Source organism: Trichosurus vulpecula, chromosome 1 (assembly GCF_011100635.1).
Source record: "Trichosurus vulpecula isolate mTriVul1 chromosome 1, mTriVul1.pri, whole genome shotgun sequence".
In the NCBI taxonomy this organism is placed as follows: Eukaryota; Metazoa; Chordata; class Mammalia; order Diprotodontia; family Phalangeridae; genus Trichosurus; species Trichosurus vulpecula.
The window spans coordinates 378,484,197-378,497,084 of record NC_050573.1 but is presented as its reverse complement, the minus strand read 5'-3'; the positions used below and the strand labels follow the sequence as shown (position 1 = coordinate 378,497,084).

The following is a 12,888-nucleotide window of genomic DNA, read 5'->3' as shown; positions in this document are numbered from 1 at the left end:
AAAGGATAAGAGGAATTTGACTTATTCACAGATGTACAGAAACAAAAGAATCAAGAGAGACGTTAAAGGTTGTCCATATAGGGATAAGACTTTGATCTATAATACTACTTCTGCTGGAGATCTCCGGTGATGGGGAACCTCCTGAGACAACTCAGTCTCTCATCTCACAGCCAGCATAAGATATTGATAATTATTGTTTAGTGGCAAACTGGCAACCAACTTTGGATTGCTTTCTGATAGAAACAATACAATTCAGGTATGAAAATTTACATCAGGTTAATCTACCATGGAACATGTAAGTCACATACTTTCATTGTCCTCATAAGCGTGTTGTATACCTTGATGCAGTTCTTGTAAAAATTCTGATGTAAATAAAAGTTCTTGTCTTTCTGATTTTTAGTAGATTTGCCACCTCATTTTGGCCATAGAACATACTGTACTTTAAAATATATGAAAGGTATACCATTAGAGTGGAAAAGACATTAGAGTTCATCTAGTCCCACCCTCTCCCTCTCACGTGACAAACTGAGGCTCACAAGTAAAGTGCTTTGTCTATTGGCACACAGAAAAGTAGTAGCAAATGTTCCCTACAATCTGGGCTTTTGAATTGCATTCCATCACCATTCTGTCTGTATGACATTGCTACTTTAAGTCACCAGTTGAAAAGAAAGTATCAAGTAACAGTCTCATATTTTCAAGTGCAAGGGTTATACCCAAGTAACTTGTGCCCCCAGGACTGAGACGTAGTTATTTTCAGACTTGTATTTTGGTAGTGTTGCCAGAACCCCAAACGTTTCGAAACATTTGTGGGGTGTGTGTGTGCGCGCGTGTGTCTGTGCGTGTGTGTGACGTGTCCTCAGATCGCAACATTAAATATAGGTGCAGGTCTTCACTGTATTCCACAGGAGAGATCATGGGTTCAGCTGTTGCCACGTACTACTCTGCCATCTGTACAGTCAGGGAAGAAAGTTCAATATGAAGGAGGAAGTTGTTGCCTAAATAAAAATTAAGATGTTTAGGCTGAGGCCCTAATTGAAAGAAAAGCTGTAGCTTATGAGGAACTAAGGTAAAGGAAGAGAAATGAAGACAGATAAACTATTGTTGTACCCCATAGTATCCAGAGATTTTTGTTAAGAGCTCTATATGATAGAGTATCCCAATCTGATAGGCTGCTAAGAATGATTTTTTTAAAGGAAGTCATGATTCTTTAAGTATTAAAATTTATCTAAATTTCAGCTTATTCTCCAAGTTTGACATTTAAATTCCTCAAGGAAGAAAAAAATAAGCTTTAAATAAAAAGTGTGCTTAGGTCCACACTCTTACCCCATTGCTTTTTCCTGTCTTGATCAATATGATTTCATCATGGTGCATGCTTCTCAACAGATCATCAAATAGCTTCCTATGAAGTCTCTTTATTCTTAACTAAATAAGATCGTATTGTGGAAGGCAACCTTTGCTCTCATCCCTTAAAAAGCTCTGTCTGTTGCCCTTAGCACTTTGCCCTAAGTACAAAAGTACTTAGTACTTTTGCAAGTAAATTCTACTGCATGTGTTCTCCCACTGGCTTGTTTAACCCGGTAGAATTTAAATTCCTTGACTAGTTTTTCTTTCATTTTTGTATCCCCAGTGCCTACCACAGTGTTTTGCATGTAATAGGTACTTAACAGAGGGTGGTTGAATGAATTAATCTAAATTACTCTGTGATCTCTAAGCTACTCTGTTCAGAGAGGGTCCTGGCATTATTTGTTTTTGCTGCCAATACAACCAGAGATGCATTTTTCATTTTAAAATGAACTACTTACATTGGTTGTAACCATGTTGCTGAGATAACCTCTTAGAGTGGTAAAAACTTGCAAATCATTTTCTTTCTAGGTTCAAAATAAATTTAAAGTCCAAGTAAAAGTTCATAGTATTATCAGTGACATAAGTTAAATCAGCTTATATAGCCAGTTGTTTTGTAAAGTTCTTTGAACATGAAAAAGCACTCTATAAATTTATTGGTTCTTACCTTCAGTATTTAATAATTTAAACAGTAGTCACAGATCAGTGGGTTGCTGTGAAAGGAACTCTAAACAGGACACTTTTCGTCTGGCTTCAGCTTTGCTGCTAACTTAGATGTGTGACTTTGGTCAAACTATTTTGCTACTCATGACTTAAGTATACTTTTTTAGAAAAGGAGGGGCTTGACTAGATGATCTTTAAGATTCCTTCTTCCAGAATTCAGTAATTTTTACAGCAGTTGGCTGACAACATCTTGTATTCCTTTGATTCTTTTGTCTCTAGCAGTGTTAATTGTTGGCAAGATGGCTGCCACCAGCTTTGTGGTCAAAAAGCAATTGTGAAGCTTTTCAGTGTATTCAAGATGCACTTCTTGCCTGTGAACTTCCAGTGAATTGTCGTGGCTTAAATGAGAATGTGTTTAATTTAGACAATAAAAGGAAGATAGTTATCAAGCATTTAGAGGAATGAAAGAAAATCTTGTTAAACCTGAGTATTTTGAACTGTGCCTTATACTGAAATGATAGTAATACTTTATCTGTTTGATTTGTATTTTTAGTAGTCAAAACAGTTCGTTTGAAAAATGCAGGTCTTCCAGAAGATGAGGTGGCATGTAGGGGTCTCGTACCAGGTTTATTGCACATTAGTTCTCAAACATTAGCCTGCCATGGATGCTGCTCTGGTTGTCATGTTTAGCATTCTTTTGTCACACCATGCCCCATGTGAGTTTGGGTTTAGCGATTCACTGAGGCAAAGCAGATCTCTGTTTCACTGGTCAGAATTGAGAAAATTTTCTGGCTGCGCTATTCAAAAAAGGCCATCACATTCACATGCTCTTTGGTGCTAGTCTTGGGTTATTCAACCTGAACAGCCCCTCCTGTTCTAAATTTCCTTTTACACACACACACACACACACACACACACACACACACACACACACACACACACATCAGTGAAAGCATATATCTAACGTGTGTATGTATATGCACTTATATGTTTATATTATTGGATGAAATTATAATGACTCCAGCACTGTACTTTGTTTTAATGCCAGCTTGCTCTTATGTCACAGCTGTTGTTGAGAAACAAGATACATTCATGTTATAATGAAGACTTATGAAAGATGAGATTAGAATGCAGTACAATGTTGTGAGTAGCCACTATATAGTTGTGTTGCACCTGGGAATGACCAGTGGTGCTGCTCTTCTCTCCTGTAAGCTAACAGCCAGATTGCTTGTAATTTTTCATACTGTTTAAAACAGGGTTCTCATGTACCAGCCATCTACTGTCAGGGTGCCCAATGTGACTGCGGATGCTGCTATTCCACCTTCATTAACAGATTACTCAGTGCCATTCCACCACACTCCAATATCAAGTATTTCCTCAGATTTGCCAGGTATGTATTTTGTTAAGATCTTCCTCTCTTCCTTAAAAGTATATATTTTAAAACAAACTTTTAGAACAGCTGTATTTTATATATTTAAATTTTAATCTTACGTTTCATCTGTGATCTACCTATTAACTGTGGCCATTAGCTATGTGACCCTGGGCAAGTCATTTAACTCCATCTGCCTCAGTTTCCTCTATTATAAAATGGGTCTAAAAATATCACCTACCTCCCAGAGTTGTTCCAAGGATTAAATGAGATGATATTTAGAAAATGTTTAGCACAGTACCTGGCACATAGTAAGCACTTAATAAATGCTCTTTCCCTTCTTCCCCTAAATGATATCCAGCTAATAATCTTAGATGAAATAACATTTTTCAAGGTTTATAGGTGACATCTATCAGTCATTTTAACAAGTCATATCCTGATCCCTTGGAGGAAGGCAAGTAAACTAGTGGGAAGAAACTGTACTTAAAGTCAAATGACTGAGTTCAGTCTCAAGTCTTCCATATATAACTTGCATGACCTTATAAAAGTCACTCAATCTCATCTGGAGTTAATTATATTACATTTATTTTGCCTAGTATACAGGATTGGTGCAAAGATTAAATTGAAGTAGTAGATGTAAAATGTTACATCAAGCATAGAAATTTACATAAATGCTTTAGTAAATGAAGCCGAGCTACCGCAGAGCTCTCACTAAAATGGCAAATCAAAATATATTGTCTATTGTTTCAATAAAAACCTAAGGTTGGACAGCCCTGTGTTACATCAGTGTAAGCTACTGTCATCACTTTCTTCCCAGAATTTTCAGAACAGAAAGATCACTCCCTTTTTGAGGATACATAACACACATACACATACAACACAGAGAGAGATTTTTATAAGATATATTATCCTGTATGATGAATTTACTGGTTAGCTGTATAGAAGGTAGAATAAGAGTTTGTATTATTGGTAGAATGTGTCAGCATATTCTTTATTCATTATAAAGACTGCACAAGTACTGTTTTATTCTCCCCTCCAGCTTTACCCTGTTCATCCTGTTTTCTTAAGAGGGGTAGGATGTACCAGCTGGTTCCACAGTCAAAATGCTTGACATTTGAGTTTGTCTTTTTCTGCGAATGTCAGCTATAACATTTAGAAATATAAGTGAAGCTGCTTAAATTGTCTGGGTAATAAGTTTTCCCAGGTGAAATTTCATATTTTCAAATGAATGCTGCCATCCTCAAATTTCTTCCCACTCAGAGCACACAGTCACACTTATCAGATAATACATTTCATCTTTGAATTTTACATAAGTTACTACCACTTACTCTGCCTTTCTTCTTCTCTCCAGGATACATTTGATGAGCTACAGTCCTTGTTCTCTTTCTTTTTACTTTAATTTATTGAAAGAACATGAAAATGATCTGGCCTAAGTTGTGTTTTGTTTTTTTCTAATGAGGTTTTTGGTGGTACAGTGGATAGAGTGCTGGGCCTAGAATCAAGAAGATCTGAGTTCAAATCCAACCTCAGATACTTACTAGCTGGGTGACCCTGGGCAAGTCACTTAACCCTATTTGCCTCAGTTTCCTCATCTGTAAAATTTGCTGGAGAAGGAAATGGCAAACGACTCCTGGATCTTTGCCAAGGAAACCCCAAATGGAGTCACTTGAAGAGTCAGACACGACTGAAATGATTGACCAACAGCAACAATAACATTGAGGTTTTTATTGTGTCTTAAGTTCTAGCTTTCTCCTGAATATTTATCATGATGTTTTATCAAAGGATTTTTTCAATTTTTGTTGCTCTAGCCCAATAAGATTTGGACACTTAATGAGTTCCATAGATTCTATTTAGGTTTTAGTTATGGTTCTCCTGCTAACTAGTCATAGGAATTTGGACAAATCACTTCCATCTTCTGAGGCCTGTAGTTTTCTAAGAGGATTGGATTAAGTGATCTCAGAGGTCTTTTCCAGGACTGAAAATTGGTATCACTTTTTTAGAAATACTTTTGGAAACTTTTATATACAGTAACCTAGAAGCATGTCATTTACAGCTGCTGAAATTGTATGCATAGCAGATAATTAGACTATAATTTTAAAAGTTCATCAGCTTTGAATCTCATTTATCACCAGTTATATAAATACACATGGTATGAAAAACACTACTGTGACCTAGAAGTGGGGAGCAAGTATCAAAGAAATAGAAGCCATATGCATGTATGCATGTATTCACACACATACACACATGTACCTATGTATGCCAGTGACATACATAAATAGCATGAAGGTATTGAACACATACGAAATCCATATATACTAAACATGTAAAGGTGAAGTGTTTTTTCTGTATGTCCCATGTCAGCCCCTCACATCTCTAGGTCTTGAGTAACAGTATGCCAGGGCCTTACATAGACCACTTAAACTGCTCTTGCTGGTCTTACTTTGAAAGTTAATGGCCACGGCTGTTCTCAGCTCAGGGGCTGTCGGAGGGTGTTTCAGATTAGCAGCCTATATTCCTAGCACCTAGGTTTGCACGTACTAATTGCTTAATAAATGTTTGTAGAATGGAAATGAGTGGAAGATGAACGGGACTGGAAGGTTGCTCTCTATTTTCTTTTCTTGTTGTAATTTTTGAGTGTGGTTAAATGTCTTATCATTACTTAATTTTCTCTAGATTCAGTGGCTCTGGGCTGGTACTAATTTAAATGCATTGTGTAAATGACTGGCCTACCTATCTGATATGCTCTACACAAAATGTGATTAAAAATTGAGAATTTTTTTGAAGTTTTCTTTGAAACATTTGGGCAGGGAGACGCATATGTCACTTGTGTGGGGAACTTGTACATCTTCTTATTATGCTTTACAGTAGAGCCCCTTCCTCAAGTATTTGTCAAGTAGTGCAGAGAATATTGTGGTAGTTCTAGCAGGTTAAGTGTTAATCAGTTTTACTTAGTTGTTTTTCAGTCATATCCAACTCTTCTCAACCTTGTGGATTGTATTGTCCATGAGGTTTTCTTGGCAGAGATAATGGAGTGGTTTTTGATTTTTCTCCAGTGGATTAAGGCAAACAGGTTAAGTGACTTGCCCAGGGTCACATAGCTAGTAAGTGCCTGAGTCTGGATTTGAACTCAGGTCTTAACTGATTCCAGGCCCAGCACTCTATGCACTGAGCCATCTAGCTGCCTCCTAGTTTCCATTAATATTAAATGGCTTAGAAAAATGAAAGGATGCTTAGAATTAATTCTTCTCTTCTAAATAGAAAAGATTACTGTTAACATATCATTTTCATTTTAGGTTTGGATTTTCTTTCCCTAATTCCAGTTGATCCACAGGTATGTTACCTCGGTTTAGCAGTTAATTTGCATTTAATTTGGTTATGATGCTTTAAATTAAGAGACCAAATTTGTTATTTTGGCAAGTAGTATAACATTAGAGCTGGTAACTCACTTGTTCACACTAATTGAGGTAATTTAAACCTTTGGAATCTGTTATATAATTTTTAACATATCCTTAGCTTAAAAGTGTGTGTATATTTCCTGAGAATGAAGGAGCCAGGAATGTGAGGGAATGTAGCCTGGGGGTTTATTACATGGCCAGGCAAAGCTGACCTAGGATTAGAAATATACCATAGAGAACTGAGAGGCTTGAACAATAGTATTTATTAAGCCATGTTTATAAAGCTATCATGTAAGTTGACGTATATGTGATTATAGTACGCAAACCATTATACATACATACATATCACTGTTTTTTTCTTTTTAGGTTAGTAAACCTCTCTGCTAGATTGTGAAGGTCCAGGCATAGCAATAGCCATGCATGCCAGAATCAGGTTAAGGGCCTCAGCAAAAGAGAAGGAAGAAAGAAAAGGAAGAAGATAAGAAAGGGGAAGGGGAGAGAAAAAATTGTAGAAGAGACCTACTGGCTCTTACTCAGTTACACAATGACATAAAATTGGCCTCTTTTATACTTTGACACTGTGTACTTGACCATGTCAAATATGAACAATAGGAACATTGGACCTGTGCTTTGTGAAGCGTTTCAAGTCAAATGAAATCTAAGTCATTCCCTCTAGGAAGAGTTTTCACTTTCTACTAACTCCTGTATCAGTAAGTTCTGAGGCAAAATCATCTGTATAGGTTGTCCTTTAGACTTGAAGGGATTGCACGTTTCATTGTGAGCATCTCTTTGGATCAGACTAATCTGCTCTAGGGAGTGAAAATTGAATTACTGAGCTCTGTTGAGTAAACTTTGTGGCTGATGGTAGGTTGGTCAGAAGATGGTCATAATGAAAGTTCATTTTGATATAAACCAATCAACATTATTGTTTCACCATCCTTACTGTACACTTAATCCACAGCTATTTTAAAAGTAAAATATATTCCATTGGAAGGGTAAGCAAGAGGAACAAAGTGATTAATGTAAAATGGCTAGATCACCACAAACCCATTTCCAGTAATTTGGAAAATTAAGTATGTTACCTGCTAATAACACACCCATAGTAACCATTTTGCAATTGAAGGATAGCACATACTTTTACTAAAACAGATTTAAAAAAAAGAACAAGAAGGGAGCTTTAATAGTAAAGGAATACAAAGAGATTGTGAAGTTTTACAGATTTTTTTTCCCCTATGATTTGAAAAATTGTGAGTTAATTTCCCCCCACCCCCCATGTTCTTTTGTCCTTATAAACATTTGATAGTTGCATTTGTGGTTCTGAAAAGCTGCTCAGAAACTTTACAAATTCACCTTGTATATGATCACTTTTTTGGTGAACCCAGATATTTCTAAATAGTGTAAATACTCCATTTTCTTAAAATAGGTGCCATTGCATGGCCAGTGTAACACTTGTAAAGAAACCTACATATTTCTTTTCTTTTCAGAAACCTTTATATTTGCAATAAAAGCTAGGGTATCTCCCTATTCCCTGTATTCTAGATTTTTGATTAAAAACACAGGTCATATAATATCTAACTATAGCTTTTAAGTCATTTTTAGTCATTTCTGCCTCAGCAAATATATGTCACAACTGAAATCAGCTGGTCAGCATTTAGTACAGCACACATTTATTAAATCTACTCTCTGATAATTATTAGGGAAGGTACAGAGTTTAGCTACAATGCTTCTTGAAAAATTAGGTAGATGGGATCAAAGACTTAGGTGGAAGGATCATTCACAAGGCAGAGGGAGGGCCTTTTTCTTTGAGATAAGAGGGGGAAAGAAGAATATGGAGAATGGTCTTGGAATGTTTTAATATGGAAGAGGTGATCATCCATTGCAATAGTATTGGTCGTTACAATGAAGTACGGCAGCTCATTCATGTTCTGAGTGTGGGATGTGCTTTTTTGCTGAGGGACTTCCCGAGAGAGCAGATATGAGAAAGGCAGGGAGAGGGGAGGAGAGAAAGATTTCTGAGCAGTGCTGAGAAGGCCCTGATGGGGTCACTAGAAGATATGAGTACAGTATTCAGTTAAATTGAGTTGCATTTGTTAAATGCTTGATGTATGTACAATAATATTCTGTACACTGAGTAAAAAACAAAGTGTGGGTAAGACACAATTCTTCCCTTCAAGGAGTACACGGTCTTAAGATAACATACATAAAAACAAGTCTCGCTTGAAGTTTAAGAGGGAAGGTCATTACTAAATGAGGGAATTGGGGAAAGATCCATAGGGAAGGTTGCATTTGAGGTCGGCTTTAAGGGCTTCGTAGCTATTCAGTAGTTGGGAAGAGGAGGAATAGTACTCCAGATTATCATCCAGGCCTGAAAAGATTGATGAGTTTTTAAGGCCACTTTACTAATTAAGTATCATTGAAGATAACTATGTATTAACTCTTCCAGAATATGTGAGATACTCCTTCAAGCCATGTTAATTAGCAGCAGCTCTCTGTTCTTCAAGTTTAACATTATCCAGAATTGTCTGGCTAATCCTCAGTTAACAAATATTTTTTCAGTGTTTATTTTGTGCTTTAAGGTAAACTAGTCATTGATGATTTTAGTAGGACTTTCTAATTTAGTTGTAAGCAATACTTAAAAACAAAATATTATGTAAATTAATGCCACCTTATGAAGCCTTGGGAAAATTTTCATCTCTGCATTGAGGCCTCTGAGATAGCCACTGAGATAATGTGAAATTCACTGTTTTGTTTAAAACCGGTGTAATCTCATCATCACCATCATTGTTTGTTTCAAGCAGTACTGTCCTCCTATGTTTTTGGATAGTCTCTCCTCAACATTGTCAACAAGCAGCACAGCTGGAAACATCATCACCTCCACAAGCCCCCAAGAAAGCAACACTCATGTCACTTCATCAGGCAGGAGTGAGAGTGGGGTTATAACCAGCAGTGGGAACAACATTCCAGACATAATCTCCTTGGACTAAAAAGGACTCATTGGACTACAGGAATAATTAGCCAGTGCTGCTCGCTCTTGCATCTCTGGGTCATGGAATCTGTTTTATTGCCAGTTAGTTTGATATTTATTGAAAAGACAAATGGATTCTGTTACCTTCTGAAAATGGAAGAAAAAAAGATTATGTGCAGCAAGAAGTAAATTTAGCTTCAAAGGATTTTTTTTCTTATTCATAAAATACTCTTATCAGATACATTCAGCCATGTTGCCGTCTTTTAAAAAATGATTTCTGTTTCTTATATTGCTGGATGGATTCTACAGACTGGTTAAAAGTAAGTTTTTGGTTGTAATACACAGCAATAAAATTATGTAAATAGTCAAATAAACTTTTTTTTCTAATAAAAGGCAATTAACTATTCTAGAAAAAAGTATGCCCACACAGTCTGTGTGAGAGTCTGCTTTGCTGAATGAGTACTTTTCATAGCTCTATAGACATAAGAAATCCTTCTGAAATGATCCTGGCTTACTTTATATCTATGCTGTTATGACTCTTCTCTTTATATCGCCCATCAAAGGGACATGACTCTTTCCCCCAGATTGTCATTGACACTGTAATATTACTGATGAATGCAAAATGAAATTCTGGTATGGCCTTTTATTATATAGAAAGATTACTATGCAAATTCTGCCCCAGGCATAATGTTTTACTGTTGGTAGATATACATTCCTGGTACCTCATACCACGTTTTGGGAATTTTACTTGTTTTCTCAAAAAGGAAGTACTGCACAGCTATTGACTGAAAAATAGTTCAGCCACAACTTTTGTGAGATAGGGTGGAGGAGTTGGGTAATATTGATTGGATGTTAAACCAAGATATTTTCCCTTTGTGAAAAGTTTGGCTAGTAGCAGGGATATTGAGCAGTTAGAAATAAGAAATCCCAATTTGTTTGCAGAGGCTTTGTTTTCTCTCGCAATTTATGGTATAGGATACAAATACCCATGATCACACTTTAGTGCTCAAGAAGGATAAAGTAGCACTGAAACCTTCGAGAGCCTCCAGTCATATTTTTTTTCCTGGCCTGAAGAAGCCTGTTTTCTGTAGGATATTTGTTTCCTTTGTCTAGTTTAAAATAATTCAAAGAACTTGGTTTTTCTACTTGCTAAATTTGCTACCCTTAACCTTTAATTAACTTTCTTTGGAAACAACATCATGTTCTTTGCTTAATTTAATTAACTTGAACGATTCGTTGGTTCTCAAGGATTTAAATTTCTTCAAATACTGTTCTTTAGTTTGTGTATTCTTTTCCAAGATGCAGTCATTTCACATAGCTTTGAATCAAAATCTCTTCCTCTGACTGCCAGGCAATTGACTAATCTTTTTCTAAAACTGAGGTGCCTTAATGAGTACTTTTGGACTCTTGGCATGTTTTAACCAGTGTCAGAGGGAGAAGGGAGAGCTACTTCCCAGTCTGTAAAATAGTCAACTGTATATAAGTGACTGTGAGTTCATAGGGTCATAGATCTAGAGCTAACAGGGGCTGTCTAGTTCAACTTCCCTCTCCTTTTACAGATGTGGAAACTGAGTTCCAGGGAGATTGTGACTTGCCCAAGGTTCTTTCCACATGAAGCTCATCACTGTCTCTGGTTGGTTTTTGTACCTTACCAGGTATCCTCTTCTTGTGGGCTTCGCCTAACTTCTCTCATGGACTACAATGAGTTTATACAGACTTAATTTTGGATAGCTTATTAGATTTTTTTCAGGTCTTCCAACTAGGTGGAAAACACCATATGACCTCTTGGGGATGGTTATTGAAGATGGAAATAAAATGAAGCAGACACCAATTGTTATTTACAATCTCTTTTTCATTACTATTTGTCATGCTCCTTCAGCAGGTTTCTCATCCATGTGACAGTCCTGTTTCAAAACAGAAACTAATACTGCTTTTCCAAGAAGCCTTTTTGTGGCACCATGCCAGATACTTCAGTTATTACAGCTGCTTTGTCTGTCTGCTAACTTTGTAATCAGATAGTAGTAGTATCCCAGTTTGTCTGACATAATTTGTTTAATAAAACATGATGTATATTGTTTTTTCAATTCTGTTACCTTTTAGATGTTGACATAATTATCTTTTCATTTTTACCAACAGGTTTACAGTAGGTTAAAAGAAATTACTAAAAGAAATTCATATTTGGGTGTTTCTTTGGCTCTTATTGTTGTCTGAATTTTAAAACTTGCATTGGTGTATTTCCTTTTTGCTATTCCTTGCTGTTCTCATTGGGTGCTTCACCTTCTGAGTATAATTTTTAGTTTCTCTAATGAAGGGGATTGTTCAGGTGCCAGATATCTAGTTCAACCTGTACTTGGATAAGAATTCCTCTATCACATTCAATACATAGTCATTTAGTATTTGCCAGCGAGAGGCAATCCATTACCCGCTTGGTCAGGCACTTTTGGGAGTTGTTATTTATATTGTGACTAATCTTCCCTTAATGTAACTTCCACCAGTTTTCCACCCTCTCCCTCTCTGATGCCCTATAGAACAAGTTTGATCCCTCTTCAACAGACAGTCCTTAGAATAGACAGTTATGTCTCTCCTCCCAACCCCCATCTTTTCTTTTTTGGCTATCCATCCCTAGTTCTTAAGTGGGCATGTAATTATAATTCATTTGAAAAATATTTAAGTATCTTCTGCATAACGTGCCCTGTGCTACTTGTCAGGGATAAAGGCATGGGTACTGTCTTCAAGGACCTGGTGGTTTAGTTGGAAAGATTAATAAGTAACTCATGAAACAGCAGGAACATCAATATGACAGCAAGTAATTAAGTGTGAAATTGAGGTGTGACTTCAGAGAAGAGAGCTCAATGAAAGAAAGTCTAAATGGAGGAAGTGCAGTTTGAAGTGTGTACTGAAAGATTGGCATGACTGAGTTAGATGGAGAAAAGAGGAACACCATTCCAAGAACTTTATGAAGGCAACAAGTAGGAAATTTCCAAGGATGTGTTCTAGGAACAATCATGCTTGGAAATCAGATCAGTGGACTGGGAGGAGGGGTGTGTGTGTTGGGTATAGTACCAAATAGAGTTTAAGAGGGAGATTATAGGTAAATTTCAGAAGACCCTGGCAATCTAACAGAGAAGTTTAGAATTCATACATAAGGAATCACT

The 12,888-nt window shown here is 36.6% G+C and overlaps 1 protein-coding gene across 2 annotated transcripts in view; it reads left to right on the top strand.

Annotated features, from left to right (window-relative positions):
• The window catches only part of PIAS2 (protein inhibitor of activated STAT 2), a 92,935-nt gene extending 81,023 nt beyond the window's left edge, over nt 1-11,912 (top strand). Inside the window, exons 12-14 of one of the 2 annotated variants that reach the window (XM_036769634.1) lie at nt 3,261-3,394; nt 6,667-6,704; nt 9,567-11,912. In XM_036769634.1, coding sequence (XP_036625529.1) covers nt 3,261-3,394; nt 6,667-6,704; nt 9,567-9,752 — 358 coding nt within the window. In that variant the 3' untranslated portion in view covers nt 9,753-11,912. Of the gene's footprint in view, nt 1-3,260; nt 3,395-6,666; nt 6,705-9,563 lie in introns of both variants that reach the window. The other variant, XM_036769626.1, reaches the window with a different exon arrangement.
• The last annotated feature ends 976 nt before the right edge of the window (nt 11,913-12,888 follow it).